The sequence below is a fragment of the Bubalus kerabau genome, chromosome 10 (genome assembly GCF_029407905.1).
Source record: "Bubalus kerabau isolate K-KA32 ecotype Philippines breed swamp buffalo chromosome 10, PCC_UOA_SB_1v2, whole genome shotgun sequence".
Lineage (NCBI taxonomy): Eukaryota > Metazoa > Chordata > Mammalia > Artiodactyla > Bovidae > Bubalus > Bubalus kerabau.
The window spans coordinates 31,057,772-31,076,930 of NC_073633.1; the positions used below are offsets into that span (position 1 = coordinate 31,057,772).

General features: G+C 44.4%; 2 protein-coding genes across 2 annotated transcripts; both read right to left on the reverse strand.

Moving 5' to 3' along the window:
• Nucleotides 1-990: 990 nt before the first annotated feature.
• LOC129622057 (ribonuclease 4-like) lies at nt 991-1,389 on the reverse strand. The gene has a single exon (XM_055538977.1). The coding sequence runs from the start codon at nt 1,387-1,389 to the stop codon at nt 991-993; it is 399 nt and encodes a 132-aa protein (XP_055394952.1).
• Nucleotides 1,390-5,209: 3,820 nt separating this feature from the next.
• Nucleotides 5,210-18,061, reverse strand: LOC129620490 (angiogenin-1-like). The gene is made up of 2 exons (XM_055536304.1): nt 17,960-18,061; nt 5,210-5,826 (listed from the first exon to the last, which is right to left on the reverse strand). Exon 2 carries the CDS (start codon nt 5,806-5,808, stop codon nt 5,362-5,364), a length of 447 nt encoding a protein of 148 aa, XP_055392279.1. The 5' UTR covers nt 5,809-5,826; nt 17,960-18,061; the 3' UTR covers nt 5,210-5,361.
• Between the last annotated feature and the right edge of the window lie 1,098 nt (nt 18,062-19,159).

The following is a 19,159-nucleotide window of genomic DNA, read 5'->3' on the forward strand; positions in this document are numbered from 1 at the left end:
CCTCAGACCTGTGAGAGTCTAATGAGATACATTTATTGAGAGCATTTCTGAGAATGTCAAGTACTATGCCAAATATAGCACAAGGGGTAGGTATCTTCTCTTTTGTGAAGATATCCCTGGCCCAAAAGGCCTAAACAAGATGAGAAGACCAGGATTCAAGGTACTTCAGGGTACAGTTGGCCCTCTGAATCCACCTGCTCTGCATCCAGGGATTCCACCAACCACAGACACTGATTAAAAATACCACCCCCTCCCAATTTTTTTCCCCAGAAAATTCTAAAAAGTAACACTTGAATTTGCTTTGTGCTGTCAACTATTTTCATAGCATTTACATTGTATTTACAGCTATTTACATAAAATTTACCTTGTTTAGGTATTAAAAATGATGTAGAGATAAGTATGCAGTTTAGATGCAAACACTGTGCCATTTTATACAAGGTACTTGAGCATGCTTGCATTTTGGTATCCTGGGCATGGAGGATCCTGGACCAATACCCCATGGATACCAAGGGATGGTGGAATTACGCTTAGGAAGAGTGGGGAGAGGCTATAAAAACTATCAGTGAGATTGAATCCAGGTCATTAGTTCTCACGAGTTGGATCACTGTCTATTCTTAATCCCACCATCTTAATTTCCTCTTCCAGCATTCCTGGGCCTTTCCCTTTAAGCATCCTCAGCAGCAGCCCTTCTAACCATAACTCACCCTATTTAGATCCAACACTCCTGTCACTGGTCGTAGTGGGGATCAGTTTATGGATGTGCGGAGCAGAGAGTGTGTGTCTTTCCCCTTTCCTTAGGGCCAAGAAGTCTGCAGCCGTGAAGGAAGGACAGAAGGAATAGCAGTCAGTGGGAGGTACAGCCCTCCAACTGATTGGCAGTAGTTGGGGGGAGGCGATAAGACAGCCTTACTAAAAGAACCAGTCCTGCATCTTTTCATCTGGAACACGTGGGTTTACTCTGAGAATAGCCTGGAGCAAAGGAGTCAAACCTCAAAGGCTGACTTGTGGTGGGGCCTTGGCCCGGTATCTGCAGTTGGGAGCCCTGGAGCTTCCTGTCTCCCTGCAGTCTGTGACCCTCACTACACCCTCATGGCAGTTCGTCTGGCCATTCTGGCACTGAATGTTGGCGGTGCTGCAGATACTACGGATGTTCCAAAGATCTTCATGAATGAAAGTGTTGAAGCGCTTGCACTGATGTGAAGTCATCTTTCGTCTTTGCATCATCAAGTTGCAGTAGCTGTCATTGCCTCCTGTCTCATCAGGGTCCACGTGTTGCCTCAGGAATCGTTGGTACATGCGATCCTGGCCATAGGAGGGCTGTACCAGCTGTAGCCCCAGCAGGGTCAGCAGCAAGAGCAGAAGAAAGGCCTGGGTCCTCTGGAGAGCCATCACTGCCTTGGAGATGCCTAGAGAAGACCAAGGGGCAAGAAAAACCATCCCAGGTTCAATAGGAAGTGAGCAACCCAAAGCAGCAAGGAGAATTTTTGGAGCAACAGACAGGGCCTTTTTATACACATCCAGTCTAAGGTTTAGGCCCAGCTGAGTTCCTAGTTTGATACATACGGTTACTACTGTCCTTTGTTTTCAAAGATGCTGCTTCATGATGGTGGATCACACTGTGTGTGATTATAACGCTGGGGATTTGCATCTTATTCCACCTACAGCCTATCCTCAACAATAATGATCGGGATTAAACATAACTATCATTTGTTTAAATGCCACCTTCTCCGTTCACAACCACATTTTGCCTGTGCACAGAAAGACCCAAAGCTCTGTGTCACATTGCTGTGTCTGCTGCTGCAGATACGCAATACGGAGTTAGGAGGAGAGGGAAGTAAAGGAGTTGTGGGAAGCAGGGTGGCAGGAAGAAATGATGCTCGATTTACTCCTCACCCCAGGAGCACTGGATGCAACTTCTGAAGATACACTTAGCACTTGGGTAAGAGCTTCATCACCACAATGTACTTTGCGTGGTCTGTCCCAAAACTAAGTGTGCACAGTTCTGTCTCCTTTCTCTCATTCTGCTTCTTTGTGACCAACAACATGGTTTAGCAACACGACTAGCTACAGAGAAGATTTTACTTTTCAAACAAGAGCATGGATGGCCTCAGTCACAGTAACCAACTGATTTAGTAAGACAAGGAAAAATACTATGAACAGAGTTCAATGTAGACATCCATGGGTGCCTCTCAAGCTTCTGCCTACAACAGAAAATTAAATGATCCCCAAATCCCCACAACACATACTTTTAGGTTAGAGCTTGCACCAATGGCTTGCTCTGCTGACATGTTCAATGTCAGTAAGAACTTTTGATACGGTGATCTGAAAGACCTAGTTTACCACACTAACTGTATGATCTTGGAGAAATAACTTCTCTCAGTATATTCCTCAGAAGTAGAATAGGCGTAATGAAAATGCTACCAGGCCTCCCTTGTGGCTCTGCTGGTAAAGAATCTGCCTGCAATGCGGGAGACCTGGATTCGATCCCTGGGTTGGGAAGATCCCCTGGAGAAAAGCTACCCACTCCAGTATTCTGGCTTAGAGAATTCCATGGACTGTATAAGTCCATGGGGTTGCAAAGGCTACCCACTCCACTATTCTGGCCTAGAGAATTCCACGGACTGTATAGTCCATGGGGTCGCAAAGAGTTGGACACAACTAAGCGACTTTCACTTTCACTTCAGTGTTACCGAAAGAGTGTGTGGAGTCCAGCTGCTCACCGCTTAAGAGGCAATAAGCAGGCCAGATTGGTGGAAAGCAAAGTTTTCTTTATTTCAGATGCCTGCAACTGTGGGGGGAGGGTGGTGGACATCCATCCACAGGTGGGCTCCCCCTACCCCTGCAACCAGTGGGGCAAGAGCTTTTACAGACACAAGTAGGGGTGGGGGACTACATGCAGAAACAGCATAGTCATCTCTGACAGTCATCTTCAGATTGGTCATCAGTGGTTTGACTAGCGACATGTTGGTTGTTTTAGGTACAGCTAGTCTTCAGTTCCAGCATCCATTTGTTCCCATTTCTTTGTGGCCAGTTCTCGGAATTGTGGTAGCTCATGTCCTTGGAACAGTCTGGTCATCATGATGTTAATTTCTCCACCTGGTGTTTTAGTATCTGTAAGACAGTTCACGGGCTATGGCTCAGAATATTATCTATAGCCCTTGAGAAAGAAATAAGGGTCCTTGACTACACTATTATTTAGTCTTCTTTGACTGTTTCCCTTTGTTTCCACGTTTCTCATTTCTCTTATTAAACTTATTCTTTGACTAAAGTTTTCCACAGACAAAAGGCAGGCAGAGGACGTGGTGTGGGGGCAAGGTCCACAGGGTCCTTCTTAAAGGAATGTTGTAAAGAAGAAACGATAAAATCAATGTAAAGTGCTTATCACAATGCCTAGCCTAAGTGTCCAGTAGGTGTCAGCAATGATCATTTTTAGGATTTCCATTTCTCTTGGTTTCCTCTGTTCCCTTCAATCTGATAAAATAACAACTACACTGAATTGCAGGCTTCTCAGGTGCCACTAGTGGTAAAGAATCCTCCTGCCAATGCAGGAGAGGCAAGAGATGTGCGTTTGATCCCTGGATTGAGATGATCCCCTGTAGTAGGAAATAGCAACCCATTCCAGTATTCTTGCCTGGAAAATCCCATAGACAGAGGAACCTGGTGGGCTGCAGTCCATGGGGTCACAGAGTCGGGCATGACTGAGTGACTATTACTTTCCAATATTCTTGCCAAGAAAATACCATGAAGAGAGGAGCCTGGCCAGCTACAGTCCACAGGGTGGCAAAGAGTCAGATGTGACTGAACAATTAATACACATGACCACTGATTGGGATTCCCTGGTGGCTCAGATGGTAAAGAGTTTGCCTGCAATGTGGGAGACCTGAGTTCGATCCAAGAGATGTGGGTTTGATCCCTGGGTTGGGATGATCCCTTGTAGTAGGAAATGACAACCCGTTCCAGTATTCTTGCCTGGAAAATCTCATGGACAGAGGAGGAGCCTGGTGGGCTACAGTCCATGGGGTTGCAAAGAGTCAGACACGACTGAGTGACTTCACTTTCACCACTGATTGGAGAACCAGAAAAAAAAAAATTCAGATAGTCTATCAAACATTGTTAATATCTTGCTTCTTAAGGATTTTTTGACTTTTATAGTAAGACAAATTTTCCAATAAAGTGGTTTGGAAAATTCTTCTTCCTACTTTGGAAAGAAATGACAATGTTTTCGTTTTTGAAATAGATGAACCAGTAACCTACTCCTCCATCCCTTCCTCCATAAATTGAATACTTTCAGTGAGGCTGGGCTCTGTGTGGCACCAAGACACAGGCGTATAACCCAAGTATTGAGGAACCAGGGCTTTTGGTCTATTTCAGGACATGTAGGCCGCAGGGGAGGCCACCATGGGGAATACTCTGACCATGATAGTCATTCATAAAATGGCAGGACTAGTGATGCATAACTGTAGTTTATTAACTACTTTCTAAGTAAGATATCCAGGCATCTGTTGATGAAATTAGGTAACATTGAACTCAGGGATTAATTAGCATATTTTACAGAGACTGTCTGTTAACTTAAGCTTGTATTTATTTGAAAACATATCAAGTTGAAGAACAAAGGAAAAGCTTGAAATCTTTGTATGACCTTCCCAAGACCTCAGAGTTACTAGATAACAGTTAATAAAATATTAAAGAGAAAATAATGTAGTAATCAGTCTTTTATCTTTATATAAAATAATCATGAGAATATCCAAGTGTTCCAATCAAAACAATATCAAATTATTTTCTACTTAAGGTAAGAGGTGGCTACCCTGAATGGGTTTTGTTATTTATGCAGGATTACCAATGTGTGGGTGGGTGTGTTTGTGTGTGTGTGTGAGAGAGAGAAAGAGGGAAAGAAAGTGTAATTTATCTGTTGGTATTTAGTACTAAACTCTTCTTCCTAAGGCTTAACATTTGTAAAAGTAATATTGGCTTATTAGGTGACAGCAAAAACAATTTGCTCCTCCTAAAAATTCTGCTTAGGAGCTTAAGCCTTGGAATTTTCCCAACAATCTCTGTAAGATGAATTTAACATTTTTACCTTCACTGAAAAGTAACGTCCACTCCTTGAATGCCTGATCAGGAACTAACTGACAAGGAAAAAGGCATTGCTTTCCCATCCAGCCCTTTCAATTGAACAGGGAAAATGGAGAAAGATCAATAGACCAAGAATCAGTGAGAAGACTCAGAGACATTTTTATTAATGAAGTATATTCTAAAGCAGAAAAGAAAAGGTCAGCAGCTCATTTTCTGGATTCCTAGCAATGAATGTTGCCACGGTGTAAGGGGGAAATGCTATGAAGGAAGAGCAGAGCCAGCTCTGGGCTACTTGCGTGGAGGGACAAAGGACTCATCAAAGTGGACGGGCCAGCCCTTTTCACAGCCGATAACGATGACTCTGTAGTCTTTGGTGGCTTTGTAATGGCATGGAGGCCGGGTGGACCCTCCTTTATGCTTGCAAATGGTGACCTGGAAGGGAGACTTGCTTATTCTGAGATTGCCTCGGTAAGGTTTTCCATTCTTATCTTTACAGATGTCCTTGATGTCATTCTTGTTGCCATGAACAAAGGTGTTGTTGCTTTTGCAGGGTTTGGTCAGGTGTCGTTTCTCCATCATCGTTTCACAGTATTTGTTATCCCGGCCCTTTGGACTACGATCATAGTGCTGGGTCAGGAAGTGTCGGTATCTGCGGTCATCCTCAGCCAGGGTCAGTGGTGTCAGACCCAGTCCCAGCATGAAGACCAAAAACAGGGGGCTCAGGACCATCACCATCTCTTCCAACAAAGGCTCCTGCCAAGGGCAAAAGGAGATGTAATAGAGGCACAGAACAGAATTGCCAAATTAGGCTAAAAGGACAAGGATTTTTCTCTCTGGCAGGACGTCATGAATCAGGTATCCTCTGTCACTAGATATATTTTTTTCTTTTCCTTTCCTCAGTAGTCTCATGTCTTCTCAATTGATTCCTTTGGAACATCTATAAAAATGTTTCCTGAATACAACTTCCAAGTACAACCGCTGTTTCCTATCCTGGAGGATCACTGAGAATTTACCTTTCTATCAGTTGTTGCAATTCAAAATCCACTCACATTCTTTAATTCATTTATTAACTAATTTAATAACAAGCACTACATAAGCCCCTATTGGGTACCAGGCACTGTGCTGGGTCCCAGAACACAGAGACCATTAAGACACATCCAGTGCCTTGCTAATCCAGGATGTAGTACCCATGGGGAAAGGACGGGAGTGCCAGTTTACTGCAAAGAGACAGTAAGATATACTCTGAGAGCTAAGAAGAAGGACTTTCAGGGAACCTTGAGCCCAGGGAAGGGTTATCAGAGAGGATTGGTGAAGACAGGATTCCCGAACAAGTCAATCCATCTGTTGACTGTGAGAAGAGTAGTGAGAGCAGTTTCACCCTGAGGTGACAGTAAGCAGACCTAATTCCCCAAGAAGTAGGCTTCCCTAGTGGTTCAGTTAGTAAAGGATCTGCCTGCAATGTAGGAGACCCGGGTTTGATCCCTGGGTTGGGAAGATCCCCTGGAGAAGGAAATGGCAACCCATTCTGGTGTTCTTGCCTGGAGAATTCCATGGACAGAGGATATTGGCGGGCTACAGTTTATGGGGCCCAAAGATTTGGACACGATTGTGCAACTTTTGCTTTCACTTTTTCATGATTTCTTGGCAATCACACATGCAGCAAAATTCTTGTAATGGGATGAAAGTTTGACCTTAAATTTATTCTTAGATATACTATAATCTTTATGAATCCTAAATTGAAAGATAAATGGTATAGTGTCATAGACATTAAATTAATTATTATTTTTATATTGTGCTTTTCTTGTGTGTAAGTCAGTAAACATATTTTCATATTAAATATTTCTGTAGCTCTTAAAGAGGCCACCGGTTGTAGCACTAAGCCTGTCATGATGCTAAACAGTCCTGGGAGTACAATTGTGACTCTAGAAATATAAGAGCATTTGGGGTTCTGCAGTTTACATGGGAAGCCATATGAAAGGCTGAGTGAAATGATCTCCCTTTCTAATCAGCATCTGGCATTGATCTTTATCTGTTTATCATGCTATAGACAAATTTGGTATATTGCCAAAGAATTACCAGATTATACACCAAGAAATTCTTTGGTCATTCCTCAATATTGAAATAGTCCCTGAAAAGGTTTCCATTAAGCACATAAGAGTATCATTTGTAGTAGAATCAGCAAAAATAATTTGGGGAGGTTAGCAAGAAAGTGGTAGACGACTGGGAGAGTCACACCTAAAAGAGTAACAAGCTATCCTACAGGGCCACTGCTCCGCCACAGCCGCTGGGCTGCCATGCTCCCCGTGCACCGAGCTCTTTACATTTACATGGTGTTTTCAGTCTCCTGGGTGTGTATTTTCTTCCTACTATATAGGAAGACACTTTTCTTGAATTGTAATCAGTTAAGTCTCTTGCTCTGCAATGGACAAAATATTGCCTTTTAACATCAAAAGCAGTTGTAGAATAGCAGGCTGTCAAGGGTGGAAGTATCCTTAATGGTCACACTGTGAACAGAGGCTGGAATCCCAGAGTTCAAAAATCTAGTAGAACCTGAGCTGGTCATACCCAAAAGAATCATTAGGTGGCAACGATGGATAGAAATGTTGTTTCCCTCTCTTAGAGGAAACAGTGGGTCCTTGTAGGAGTCAGTATTGTACAGGGGATATCGTTGATGACAGAAAGGGGTGTGAGCTGGCAGGCTCAGCAACAGTCTCTGTCCAAACACTCTATGCTTTAGACATATATTATTCAATTTGAATCATACTGCCTGCCTCACAGCAGACCCTCAGTAATAAATGTTTTAATGAATGATGTCATTTTCCTCTCCAGGTATAAACTTATCTATGAAATGAGACTTGCTAGCTATAAAAGTTTGAAATTCCGTGGCTCTCATTAAGCATAAGGGAGCCATTCTAGTTTCACTAGCAAAAGTCCAGTGAGCATGGAATTGTAAAGATAAGTTTGTATAGATTTAGTTGGTGTCACAAGGCACCAGCTGAAAGAAAGAGATGTCAGGGTGATCTGAGCCCAGTCTCACTGGTGTGCATCATCCTTTAAGGCTCAGTGTGTAAGCTCAGCCCTCTTCAGCTCTAGTTGAGATGCTGACCCTACCTCAGGGTTGGCTCCCTAAAAAGGTACTTGTTTGTTGGGAGGTTGAAGGTCCTCATGTTCCAGTCTGGGGAGGTAAAGGAATATCTTTATTTCTGATGTACAAAATTTGCACATTCATCCTGTAACAACTCAGCTAAATTTTGCTCAGGCTTATTGCAATCTTGGGGGCTTCCCCAGTGGCTCAGTGGTCAAGAATCTGCCTGCAATGTAGTAGCCTCAGGAGACTGAGGTTAGATTCCTGGGTTGGGAAGATTCCTTGGAGGAGGGCAAGGCAACCCATTCCAGTATTCTTGCCTGAGAATCGCATGGGCAGAAAAGCCGGAGGGGCTACAGTCCATGGGGTTGCAAAGAGTCTGACATGACTAAAGTAACTTAGCATGCATGTGCTCTAATCATGACTCCCTGAGACATCCAGAAACCAAACCCTAGCAAACACACACCTTTATTTAACATCTGCTCCCCCACTCACACCTTCCACACTCGTGTTTGCAATTCTAAATTTCCCAAAAAGAAAGGTAAAATGGAATAGGGAAAAAACAAATAAGAGACAGAATTTTTTTGGGAAAAAAACAAATAAGGACAGAATATTTATGGTACAGAATCTGTGTAGGCCAAAAGTGCAGGGCCTCACATTTGGTCAAGGATTGTCAGATTCATTTAGACAGATCCTTCTTCACCCAAGCACACAATCGTCAGGTCCTTCTAGACCCAAGCACTTAATTGTCAGTGGAATTTGTTCCAAATGTTCTTTAGACTAACTTTATCCTGTGTCTCAAACCAATCCCTTGGTCTTTATAAAAATTAACATTCTCTTCCTTTCCCCACAGGCAATATTTTGTACTCAACAGATCCATAAAAATTTATGCACCAAAAAATTACCTTGACACTGGATTATGAGTAACTGGAGCCAGTGTACCTTCCTTTGAACTTTGGATGTGCTCCACTTACTTTATTTTCAAAGAGCATCCAAGAACTTTCTCTTCCTTTTTTTGTTTGCACTGTATGATTTGTGGGATCTTAGTTCCCTGACAAAGGAATGAACCCACACCCTTGGCAGTGAAAAGCAAAAAGTCCTAAACACTTGGATTGACATGGAATTCCCCCAAAACTTTCTAAAGGAAAGTAAATATCAGGGAAGGAGATAAGACTGAGCATGCACGCATGCACGTTATAAGAAAACAGTGCTAGGACTTCCCTGATGGTCCAGTGGCTAAGACTCCAAGCTCCCAATGCAGGGGCTGGTTCCATCCCTGGTCAGGAAAGTAGATCCCTTATGCTACAGCTAACAATCCTACATGCGGCAACTAAAAAAAAAAAAAAAAAAAGATCTGCCATGCTGCAGCTAAAAACAAGGATGGAAGATCTCCCATGCCTCAGCTAAGACCCAGTGCAGCCAAATAAATAATAAGTATTAAAAAGGAAAGAAAAAAAACAGAGCTAAAAATAGACTTCTGTTTTTCCCTTGTTAAGCCACATACACTGTCTGTGTCTGGGGTGGGGTGGGGCCTTCCAGATGCCCTTCAGCCCCTGCCTCTCCTTCTTTGGGGATTTTATCACAATTTAGGAATCTCTCCTAAACCTCTGCTTGCTTCCAGCTCACTAGTTTGCTTTTATCAACATATAGAATATCCCCTAAAGAAATCTGTTTTCATTTTAGACTTTGGAACCTAATTCATTTTCTTCTGAATTCATGAGCTTGGGCCCAGAGGCTTTAAAAGGGTGGGGGAATAGGTTCATTGAGATGGATGGACATCTAGAAATAGCATATAAACAAACAAACATATATAAAACAATAGATTACCCAGATGGAAGAATCTTACAAAAATCTAGAAGTTTCCTTCCAACTGCAGAGGGATTCTAACTGTTTGTTCCCGGAGACAGGTTCCAGCTGAGTGAACCTGGAGGCCCCTCCCAGTTTTGATCATACAGTGGTCAGATGGACAGGGTGGACAGACGAGATCTGAAAATCCTCAGTCTTGTCAGAGACACACAAACCAAGGACACTACTCTTGGACAAAACATGGAGAGTCATTCACCTCTTCCTTGGGCCCAATTGGGTCAAATATTAACTCACTTGAATGGATTAGAGATTTGTTCTAGGAGGCAAACTTGATAAATGTGGCCTTTCGTCCCCAAGTTGGCTTTTTCTGAAATCCCTGGTTCTTACTGCTGCCCAAGATAGGATTGAGGTTTCATTGTTCCCATGCAATGATCTGGATCCCAAAGATGTTGTTTCTTGGGCCAGCTCCAGGAACTGCCTTGCAAAAGCCTGCAGAACAGATAGGGTCCCCCAGGAGGATGCTGCTCCACTGTACTTTCTGTTTTACCCACAGAATTTGGTCTCATGAACAGGTGCTAAGTAGGTTTTATAGAACCGGGAAAGCACTTCCAGAGAAGGTTATGTGACAGCTGTTAGCACCCTGCACCTGGCCTCAACCTCCCAGCTATTAACCTTCAGAAATACCCTTATCCTGGGCTTTCTGTTTCCTTTCTTCTTTACCTGTCCACAAACGACTAACTGTGAGCACCCGATATTTTGTTGTAACATTGTCTAACTCCACCATCAATGCAACACTGACTTGTATCTGCTCACAAAATGGCTACGTTGCCTGCATAGAAAGTGGACCCAAGGGTACCAGGATCACTTTCAGATCCTATGGTTTCAAATATCAGGTAGTGTCAGGGGACGTTCAACTTTAAGGAATCCTATATGTTGTTTTCTTCCTTTGTGTGCTGTTTCTCAAGGGCCCTCTGTTCTTTATCAGTTCCTGGAAAACAGGAATGAGCAGAGCTGCACACAGTTCTCAGGACTGAGGTCAGGAGACAGAGCTCACGCGTGGATTCCCTTCAGTGACCTTTTACTTTACTGTAAACTATTCGGTCATGTCCCTATTACTCAGGATGTGGATTGTCTTCTGGCCCTGTGACGATTGTTATTCACCTGGTTCTGTTTTTGCTCAACTTTATTTTTGCTACCTAAAGCTTCCTTGTATGAAAATATATAAGTATATGCTGTTACAAATAAAGCACCCTTGTTTCACTCGAGACTTGGGTCCTCCGCGTCCCTCTTCGTCGACTTCAGTCCCCAGGTCCCGGTCTGTAAAGACCATAGCAAGGTAGCAGCAGGAGGCCAGCTGTCTTGCAGACCCCCAGCAACCACCTTCACTGATGTTGGATCTAGGACACTGCTATCTTGTTAAAAATTACCAGACTTCTGTCATTCACCCACCTCTACATTTCCAGTCTCCCTGCATTTTAGGCATTGGCTCAAGACATGCTACCTACCAGTAAAACAAATGCAGTTGACATCATCATAATACTTATAATAATCAGTGTTACCTTGCATTCTATGAAAAGCTCATATATTTAACCCTCACTAGAACTATGTGAGGTGGGTATTATGTAAGTCAGTTCTTCTTATGAGGAAACTCTGAAATCAAACAGCAGGGGAACCTGATGGAAACAATTCTTTCTCTTTTTTTATTAATAACTTTCTTGCTTCGTCCAGTTTCTGCCTATAAAACCCTTCCACTGCCGGCTCCTTGGAGCACCTCTCTTATATACTAGATGAGATGCTGCCCCTTTCATTAATGATTCAACAAAAACAATTGAATCTTCAAATTTACTCAGTTGAATTTTGGCTTTTAAGAGAGCAAAGAGAAGTAGCAGGAGGTAGGGCCTCTACTGGCATCAAACAAGGCATCCAGACACTCACTTTCCTCTTCTGAGCAAACACCCTGTTTGAGAGAAGCACCTATTCTAATTAGTTGTGCATCACTTTTTAAATATAAACTGAGGAATTGAGTTTTGGAAAGTTTTCAACCATTACAAACCACACAGCTGGGACTGTACTGGAAGAGGATGCCAGATGAAGTTACATCAGTAAAGAGGAGAAGTTGATGCCAGGGTATAAAGCAGCAAAGGATAGGCTAGCTCGGTTGTTTGGTGGCAATGCTCCCAGGGATATGAAGCTGAATCCTTCTTAGTTTATCATTCAGAGAACCCAAGAGCCCTTAAGAACATAGCCAAGGGTACTCTTTCTGTTGTATGTGAGAGTAACCCCAAAACCTGGGTTACGCAAACCATTTTCCAGGACTGGTTTTTCCATCACTTTATCCTAGAGGTAGAGAAATATTGCTTGGAGAAGGATATCCCATTCAACATTCATTTGCTGCTCAGCAGTGCTCCCAGACACCCCCCATTCATGGCTGACTTTCATCTCAACATCAAAGTAGTGCATTTGCCACTGAATACTACATTGCCCATCCAGCCTAAAGACTAGGGAGTTACACTGACTTTCAGCAAATATTATTTATGTCATATTTTTCATCAGGCAGTAAAGGCAAGTGACAAATCATAAACAACCTTGTGCCAATTTTGGAAGGACTATAATATCTACAAGGCCATAAAAAATTTTGACTTTGCTTGGCGTGAGGTTCCAATGTTACTGAGAATGGTGTTTGGAAGCACCTTTGCCCACAGTTTGTTCATAACTCGTGGGTTTGAGAAGGTGAGTGAAGAGTCCAAAGAGGTCTTCAGTGACTTAGTGACCCTCAGTGAGAAGCTGGACTTAGATCCACAGGAGGACAATTTCACCGAACTCCTTGCTGTGCAACACAAGGAGGTTACTAATGAAGACCTGTTGGAACTGGAGGCCCAGAGAAAAGACAAAGAGACACAAGAGGAAGAAGTAACTGAAGAACTGATGAGATTCATGACACAAGAAATGGCAAGGGGATTTTCTTTACTTGAGGAGGCACTGTTAGTTTTTGAGCCACAGGACCAGAACATAGAAAGACACACAAAGCTTGCAGAAACTGTTCAGAGTGCAATCCAGTGCTTCTGTGTCACTTAAAATGAGAGTAGAAGGGCTACTACCCAGACATCACTAGATCATTTTTACAAGAGGGTAGGTAGAATTGAAGCTGCAATACTTAGGCCACCTGATGTGAAAAGCTAACTCATTAGAAAAGAGCCTGATTCTGGGAAAGACTGAAGGCAGGAGGAGAAGGGGACGACAGAAGACAAGATGGTTGGATGGCATCACCAGCTCAATGGACATGAGTTTGAGCAAGCTTCAGGAGATGGTGAAGGGCAGGGAAGCCTGGCATGCTGCAGTTCATGGTGTTGCAAAGAGTCGGACACGACTGAATGGCTGAACAACAGGTAGAATTGAATCCAGAAAGGAACCAGAACCTGTGCCATCAACGTCCCGTATGAGTGAAATTCAGCCTGCCCTCCATCTCCTATTGCTAATGATCCTTCAGCTGAACCATCTCCCACCTCCTCTCCCTCCTCTAGTCAGTAACTCTTTTTGTCTGTTCACTCGATGCCAGCCCCTATATGCCAGCTGTTGTACTGTACTGTTCTACTTTTCAAGGTACTGTACTGTAAGATTAAAAATTTTTTATTTTTATATTAATTTGTGTGAAAAGTATTATAAACCTATTATACTATAGTACTACATTGCAGGTTGTGTCAGTTGCCTCCCTCAGCTAACTTTTTTGGACTAATGAAAAAGAGGACTTACAAACATGCTCTCAGAATAGAACTCCTTCCTATGTAGGAGACTTACTCTATTTTGAAACTATGCCAATATCCTGTTCTTTATCAAACTATCAACTTATTAATTTATTATATCAGTGTAGCATCATTGTTTCTCACTTTTTTAGTTGTTTGTATTACCTGTTATTTTCATTATTATCTTGATGCTCAAATTGTCACAGATTTGGCCATTGGGAGCCCCTTAAACTGACTTCTGTGTCCTTTTGACGTTCCCATCATTCTTTGGGTATTTCCTTGCTTTCTGGCTAAAGATATTCTAGTCTCCTCTTCTGTGCTCCCTGTCCCAGCCCTGAGGGCAGCCATTTCTTCAGGGAGCCATTTCTCCAAGGCTCTTTTAAGGATAGTACATGGTATTTAAATAAAAGTCAAGTTCTGGCTAAAAGCTAAGCATGCTTGTCACTCTTGGGATGTTGCTATTACCAGACTCTTTGAGTGAACACATTGAGGAACTGTGTATACATAAATTTACACACATTGACAAAAGTTGAGGTTGCAGCAGAACCAAGAAAGCAGAGGGGGATTAAGGATTAGCCTTTCTGGAGAATGAAATTAATATTCAGGAAGCAAGAACATAAGCCCGATCAGATTGCAATGAGGGAAGGCATTGAGACCGTTAAATGCAAAGTTCAAAGCAGATCAGCCAGTAGGTCAAGAAGCTTAACCTAGTGACTCCTTAAAAGACTCCACTTAAGTAGATGTGAGATTTGTCTCCTAAACTCCCTAAGGCTGACTCTCTTCATCTTAGATGCCTGCCTTGACTTCCCCACCCATATGGCTTGTCTCTTGACTATATCCCCACCTGTGGAGAAAAAAGCAGTGTTGGACCCATTGGAACTGTCCTAGTGATTAACACCAGGAAGAAAGCAGAAGATGGAAAATGTGTGACTCAAGAAATTTCTAAGCAAATGACTTTTTTCGAGACCTTGCTTCCTTGGTAGAACCAGCATGGGATGCCTTTTAAGGAGAGGGAAGGGTTCTGTTTGGACTAGCAGCCTTCCTCCTAAACAGGTTGCCCTGTCTCCTCACCCTGTCTCCTTGCTCCTCACTCTAGCTGCTCTGATATAAGTGCACCTGATATTACCCCAGTATGAGTCCCCAGGCCTCTAACTCAACAGGTGGGGTGAGCAGCAACGCCTTCTCCCACCACAGGTCACGGCAGGAAGAAGTAGAAGGGGGAAATCCAAGGCTAGAGGAAGAAGGGGATTGTTTCACAATGAGAAATTGAAGCCCTTTGGGGGGTCCATCCCCAGGGTCAGGTCCCCATGCATGGCACACCAGGCGACACTGTGTAGTGACAACTCTGCCTTGGGGAGTTGGGGATCTGACACCGGCTTCTGCTTCTGCACCAAGACACAAGTGTCTGACTTTGGGTCTACACTGACCCTCATTCTCCTCAGGTGTATAATGGGATGCCAGCAGGAAGTTTCTTTCCATTGCTTATGTCTTGTCCATCCTTGAGTTCAAGGTAACTGTCTATATATTTTTTTAATAAATAGAAATGTTTTGCATGATAGTCAAGAGGCGTCTCCCAAGGCCTACGTTTTATTTCTGTGTTATCCCCGGTGCCACAGAGAAACTTGAAATTTTCTAAACACACAGTGCTCAGCCATATGTGTGTAATGTCTCTGGCCTTTTTTTCTCTCTGAATTGCCTATCCTCTACCCCTAATTGGAGGTAGGAACCCTATTTATGCTTAAAACTCTCCCCAAGGAAATCTTTGCTCTGGAACCTTCCCTGATTCCCGCTCACTCCACCCCTTTCTTCCTGTTGCTTCATAATAACTCCACCCTCACCTCTCCTGGAGTTCTTCTCAAGGTCTGGTTTATATTATGACTCTAGAGGTTGCATCTGTTGGGGAGAATTCTTAGCACTTGGGTCTTAACCATAGTTCATGATTTACTTGCTTAGCTCTTCTCAGGAGAAGACAGGTATCTGGCTCCGGGGGAGAGTGCAGATTTGACGTTCCTAGATCCCTCAGGTGCCCTGTCCTCCTCTCTTACCAGCTGTTACCTTTCACACAAGCGTTCTGGTCAACAATTAATGCCCCTGTGATAAGCCACCAGAAGAGCTGGCACAAGTGGCTATCTCTGATGTGAGGGTGGGGTCACTGGGGCTTGCTCTAGGGGGAAGAAGGGTCGGTGGTGGTAAGAGTTGCTGCTGCTGCTAAGTCACTTCAGTTGTGTCCAACCCTGTGTGACCCCATAGGTGGCAGCCCACCAGACTCCTCCATTCATGGGATTTTCTAGGCAAGAGTACTGAAGTGAGTTGTCATTGCTTTCTCTGGTGGTAGGGGTTGGGTCTCCTAAAATAGCTGAAGCCCAGAGACCACTGAACAACCCAGGTTAATTAGGTAATTAGGTCTTCTCCAATCAGGAACTACAGACACCCAGGTCTTTGTTTTCTCAGGTACCCTACCTATGTCTGACCTCACTTTAAGAAGACCCAGGACTGGGAACTGGAGTGGGAAAGGACATATGAAGAATGTGTGTGTCCTTGGGCTGAGGAAACAGTGATACTGTGGAGAGGCTGGGAGGTGGAAGTGGGAGACGGGGGCCCAGCCCTGTGTGCACCTAAGTCCAGACTATGGACTGCACCAGAGGGTCACAAGGGAATCAGAGCTACCCTCTGGGAAAGTACAGCCTGTGCTCAGGTGTTGAAACCCCTCCCCTTTCTTATCTTTTGACTGTACCGCGTGTCTCATGGACTTTAAGGATTTCCCTGGTGGCTCAGACGGTAAAGCGTCTGTCTACAATGCAGGAGACCCGGGTTCGATCCCTGGGTCGGGAAGATCCCCCAGAGAAGGAAATGGCAACCCACTCCAGTACTCGTGCCTGGAAAATACCATGGACGGAGGAGCCTGGTAGGCTACAGTCCATGAGGTCGCAAAGAGTGGGACACGACTGAGCGACTTCACTTTCACTTCACTTTCACTTTCGTGTCTTATGGGATCTTAGTTCCCTGACCATGAACCTTGACTCCTGGCAGTGAAAGGACAGAGCCCTAACCATTGGTCCACCAGGGAATTCTGGGAACCCTTTTCTTTCCCAGTTTGGGCTGCTGGCTGTATGAGGGTGGGATGGACAGAAAGTGACATGGAAAGCCTTGTAAAATGGGAATCATCAACAGGGACCTGAACAGCCTTGAAAGCTTTTTACCCTTTTGCAGTTGATTTGTCTTGAGAGGCAAAGTGTTGGGGTGTCAGCAAGAGGTAGAAATTGGGAGAAGACAGTATAGTGTTTCCCTGGGGAAGGGGCTGCTCAGTAAAGGTTGATATATGCATAGCTTTGTGACAGGCTTGATGGGCCACTTGGGCTGTTTGACTCCTAGGGAACTCCCAAATTACCTCCATCCACGGTGACCTCTGTCTCCATGGAGTTGGCTTCAGAGGACCCAGAATCCAGAGCCCCACTCCTGAAGAGGAGCCAGGAAAACTGTATAAGCTGGGAGAGGGGCAAGTGCCCTACCTGAGAGGAGAGTGTGGGGGTGTGGGTGGGCCTGGCCACAGCCTCTCTAAGGAGGTTCCTTGGGGCCCGGGGCCCAGTGGGGTGGTAAAGTAGTTCTAACCTTCCTGGGCTGCCTCTGAATTTAAGGGGATTTCAGGGGTTAATTTCCAAGCATTCTGTGAAGGGGACAAATGTGCACTTGCCTTCACTTTCTCAGCTGGGCCTGGGATCAGCCAGTACTGATGTGGCTTCATGAATGTCTTAGGAGTCTTACCTTGAACACCTGCTTCTTCTAACTGATCTCATCTTCCTGCCCTACTGTCTCCTTCCTCCCTCCCCATGTGTCTTTTCCCTCCTCTCCTCTCTGTCTGCCCACAACTGCCATGACCACACTCCCTAAACCTAGGGCTCTGTCCCCCTCAGCTTGTAACTTTGTCCTCTTTCATTCATTCTGCCTCTCATGCCTCCCATTCCTTGCTCCATCTCTTCTCCCTCACACCGATCCCTCTGTGTCCCGGAGTCCCCGTGTCCCTATTTATTTCTCTGCATTTCATCCCACCCATGACTCCATCCCCATCTCCTCCAAAGCCCCATTTTGTGCCCCCAGCCCCTAGCATCTCTCTCCTCTCTCCCTTTTGTGTCCTCATCCCTCCACATTGAGTCCCTCCTTTGTCCACCTTGTCACTCACCTGAGAGTACTCTTATCTGATCAGAACCCATCCCTTCTCTGTCTTCTCTCCTCACCCATGTTCCACTGTAGGCCTCACCTTGTCAATGAGTCCTCCTGTTGCAACGCCGGCTCAGTGGGACACAGCTTCCCTCCACTGGGCTTCAGATCTCTGAAGGCTTTCCCTCACCACGAACTTCTCAAGAACTGGCTTGGCCTGTGGTGCTTTTATTTGGGTGTGGGCTGGGGAGCAGCCCTGGATCAGGAAATGAATCAGGTTCACGCCTTTCCACTTACATATTCCAAGTGAGTGGATACCTACAGAGCTAGTATACCTGCCTAAACATCTTTCAGCAATGAGGAAGCTTGAATCCTCACACTCAAAGAGTAGATCTGGCCCTAGTCACAAGATTTTAACGAGTCTGATGAAACACCTGGCCGAAGTGTTTACCCTAAATGAGAATTGTCATTTGTCATCTCCTATACACCCCTCTGGTTCTTATTCTGGGAAGAGCCATCACTGTGGTGATAAAGATTGCTTTTTTCTGACCTGGGATACAGATGCAATAACCTAGAAGGTTACTTTGCATGGTTTCCTGTCATCAAGAATGAGTGATGGGAGAGGGGATGATGACACAAGGCAGAGAGCGATGCAGCAGCTGAGTTGACTGTTGGAGATGCTGTGTCCATGTCTGGGAAGAGACATGCAGTCTGAGACAAGGAAGGTTCATTGCCTCATGGCCAATGTGACTCCAGCCTTGCCGTATCCCAAGCCCTCCTTCTATTACTCCAAGGCTGTTGGAAGAATGAGATCATATCATGCCACTCTTTTTTAAGCTGAAGTCAGTGGTTTCTGTTGAGCCCTGAAATTTTCCAAACCTAGGATCTCCATGCAATAGCTTGAGTCAACAGATCCACCCGGAGGAGTAAATCCTTCAGTGGTTTCTCTGGAAAAGATGCTGAAGTGCAGCTGCTGTGTGTAGGATTACCAAGAACAAGAATGAATGACCATATGGAGGGTGGAAGGAGTGGAAATTGCTATATATCTAGGCCTGGAAAAGTAGCTGATAAAAGGGAAGTCAGGAGCTCCAGACTCAAGGACAGATGTACAAATTTGATGACAAGCCAGCTCTGTTCTATTCTGAGTGAAGTCCTGCAAAAGATTCGAACAATTCTCAAGCAATCCCTTGAGTGCTGCTCCTGACCACAGCGTGTGAAGAGTTTTCCCTCCCTGTTCCTCACTGATTCCTGAGTGCAGCTGTGATGGAGGAGAGTAGGAGCTGTTATCGTCTGTCCCCTT

Coding starts and splice junctions, on each gene's coding strand:
- LOC129620490 (XM_055536304.1), bottom strand. CDS start 5,808: ATGGTGATGGTCCTGAGCCCCCTGTTTTTGGTCTTCATGCTGGGACTG.
- LOC129622057 (XM_055538977.1), bottom strand. CDS start 1,389: ATGGCTCTCCAGAGGACCCAGGCCTTTCTTCTGCTCTTGCTGCTGACC.